This window comes from Corapipo altera, unplaced genomic scaffold, assembly GCF_003945725.1.
Source record: "Corapipo altera isolate COAL_440 unplaced genomic scaffold, ASM394572v1 129782, whole genome shotgun sequence".
NCBI classification, from domain to species: Eukaryota; Metazoa; Chordata; class Aves; order Passeriformes; family Pipridae; genus Corapipo; species Corapipo altera.
In genome coordinates, this window is record NW_020888696.1 from 1 (window position 1) to 2670 (window position 2670).

A 2670-nucleotide genomic window follows, 5' to 3' on the forward strand; every position below is an offset into this window, starting at 1 on the left:
ACATGGGCACCACAGGGAGGTGACTCCAACAAGGACATGGGCACCACAAGACCGTGGGCACCACAATATGGTTTCCATGAGGACATGGGCACTACAGGGACGTGGGTACCACAACGACATGGGCAGCATGAGGATGTGGCTCCCACAGGGATGTGGGACATGAGGACATGGCTCCCACAAGGACATGGGCACCACAGGGACGTGGGCACCACCATTTGGTTCCCACGAGGACATGGGCACGACAGTATGGTTTCCATCAGGACATGGGCACCATGAGAACATGGGATCCACAATATGTTTTCCACAAGGACATGGGCATTACAAGGATGTGGGGACCATGACAACATGGGCAGCACAAGGATATGGCTCCCACAGGGATGTGGCACGTGAGGACACAGTTCCCATGAGGACATGGGCACCACAATATGGTTCCCACATGGATGTAAGCACCGCAATATGGTTTCCATGAGGACATGGGCATTACAAGGATGTGGGGACCATGACAACACGACAACATGGGATATGGCTCCCACAAGGATGTGGGACATGAGGACACGGCTCCCATGAGGACATGGGCACCACAATATGGTTCCCATGAGGATGTGAGCACCACAGTATGGTTTCCACGAGGACATGGGCACCACGAGGACACAGGCACCACTGGGATATGGGCACCACGAGGATACACAACCACGTCAGACCCATTCCCAGTTCACCCCGAGGCCACATGCCTTGCAAGTGCAGACCCCCGAGGGGAACCCAGGGGCCATCTGGGGCTCCTGGCAGAAGCCAGGCCATGCCCCTGGGTGTCCTGGCTGCAGGGGGCAGAGGGGGGGCTCACCTGGTGGTAGTGTCGAACTCGAAGGGGAAGATGATGTCGCTGCTGTTGCAGATCTGGCAGATGAAGCCGCGCTGGGTGCACAGGTCGCAGCTGTAGACGTGGTGGGACGCAAACTGGAGCAGGGACTGCAGGAAGGTCTCGAAGACGCCGTCGGCGATCTGTGGGACAGGGGGGTCAGTGCTCCTGGAGCCCAACCCCGCTGGGTTCGTGCTGGGTTACACCCGTTCTTGGAGCTGCCACGTGAAGGCAAGGCTGTCCCCCAAACACAACCCACACCCAGGTCGCAACAGGACCCTGGAAAACTGAGAGCAGCACCCACAACCTGCCAGGATGGGGCCCCTGGCTTTGGAATCACTGAAAAATCCAACTGTTGGAAAACTCCTGCTGAAGAAGCACCATGTGGTGTCTCCACACACCCTGGGGTGTCTTCACCAGCAAAATCCCTATGACAAGGCCAGGTTGGACAAGGCTTGGAGCAACCTGGGTTAGTGGAAGGTATCCCTGCCTGTGGCAGGGGGTGGGACTGGATGGTCTTTAAGGTCCCTTCCAACCCAAACCATTTTGTGATTCTATGACCATGCAAAGCTCTCACCTGCCTCAGATCAGTGACACTGTATTTGTGGGGACACTCCAAGAGGTAATGCCTGTGATCAAGCCTGCAAAGAAGCACAGAGAGAAAGGAGTAGATGGTTTCCACGCCATCTCCAACAGCTTTGGAGCAAGAAGGTACCTGGACAATGCACATTACTGAAGAAAATCACTGCAGAGCCTATTCTCCTATTGTGCCACACATCCCAAATCCTGCCACTGGAAATCGTGTGAGAGCATTTCAAAGCAGGGAGGGAAAAAAGAAAATAAATATCCCATCTATTTTCCCAGGTGTTTCCTGTCCAGCCAGAAGCTCCTCGGCCAGGAAGGTGTTTCCTGAGTCACAGCTCAGTGTGCTGACACAGTCAACAGAGGGATAACTCCTTAGGGCAGATGATATGGAGCGAAAAACCAGCCTGAGCCTTGGCAGCACTGCTCTGACAGGGGGTGAGGAGGAGAACCAGGAGACCACAGGGGTGCAAAGAGCAGGGAACGTCACCCAGAGAGGGCCCTCACCGCTTGCTCAGCTCCTTCAGGGCGCCGCTGCGGCACATGATGAGGTAATCCCCCAGCAGCTTCAGCTGTTCCCTGCTCCGGAGGATCCGCCCCATCCTCTCCACGTGCTCGTAGAGGCTCTCGTTGACCAGCTTCAGGTCGATCAGGGGCTGGTTACGGATCTGGGAGAGGAACTTGAGGGCCTGTTTGCACACCTGGGGCACAGAGAGGGCACAGGTGGGCATGGACCGAGGAGAGGCTCGGGGAGGGGTCTGGGGTGGGCACCTCCAACCTCGGGGAACGCCCAGATGGACATTCAGGAAGTGTGGGCAGATGCCAGAGCGTTTCCCTGCTCCCTGCGTGGACCCAGCCCAGGACTCACCCCTCGTTTCGTCAGGTCCCAGTTGTGGATGAGGCGGGAGGGGATCACGGTCTCGTCATCGCGGTGGCAGCTGTCGCAATAGTAGAGCCCGGAGAAGGCGCAGAGCCTGGGCTTGGCGAAGGAGAAGCCGATCTGCCTGGAGCAGCCTGAGGGGAGCAGGGAACGAGAGGGGACCTGAGCCTGCACCCATCACTGCCAGGACAGGGAGAAACTTTTGGGGGCAGGGAATGGAACAAGTAAGTTTTGGGAAGGGTGGGGGATCAGCTGAAGCACTTGTAGGATGTTCGGTGTGACGTTCCCCAGGCCCTTCCCCACAGTGGTCCGACAGGTACCACTTCACTTTTTCTCCATAAAAAGAAGGCTG

The 2670-nt window shown here is 57.1% G+C and overlaps 1 protein-coding gene across 1 annotated transcript; it reads right to left on the minus strand.

Annotated features, from left to right (window-relative positions):
* Positions 1–813: 813 nt before the first annotated feature.
* LOC113942043 (putative pleckstrin homology domain-containing family M member 1P) lies at positions 814–2452 on the minus strand (the record flags this gene model as incomplete). The annotated part of the gene is made up of 4 exons (XM_027633184.1): positions 814–999; positions 1434–1497; positions 1946–2139; positions 2307–2452. Coding segments are annotated over 4 exons (566 nt in total), but the record flags the coding sequence as incomplete, so codon positions are not given.
* Positions 2453–2670: the final 218 nt, after the last annotated feature.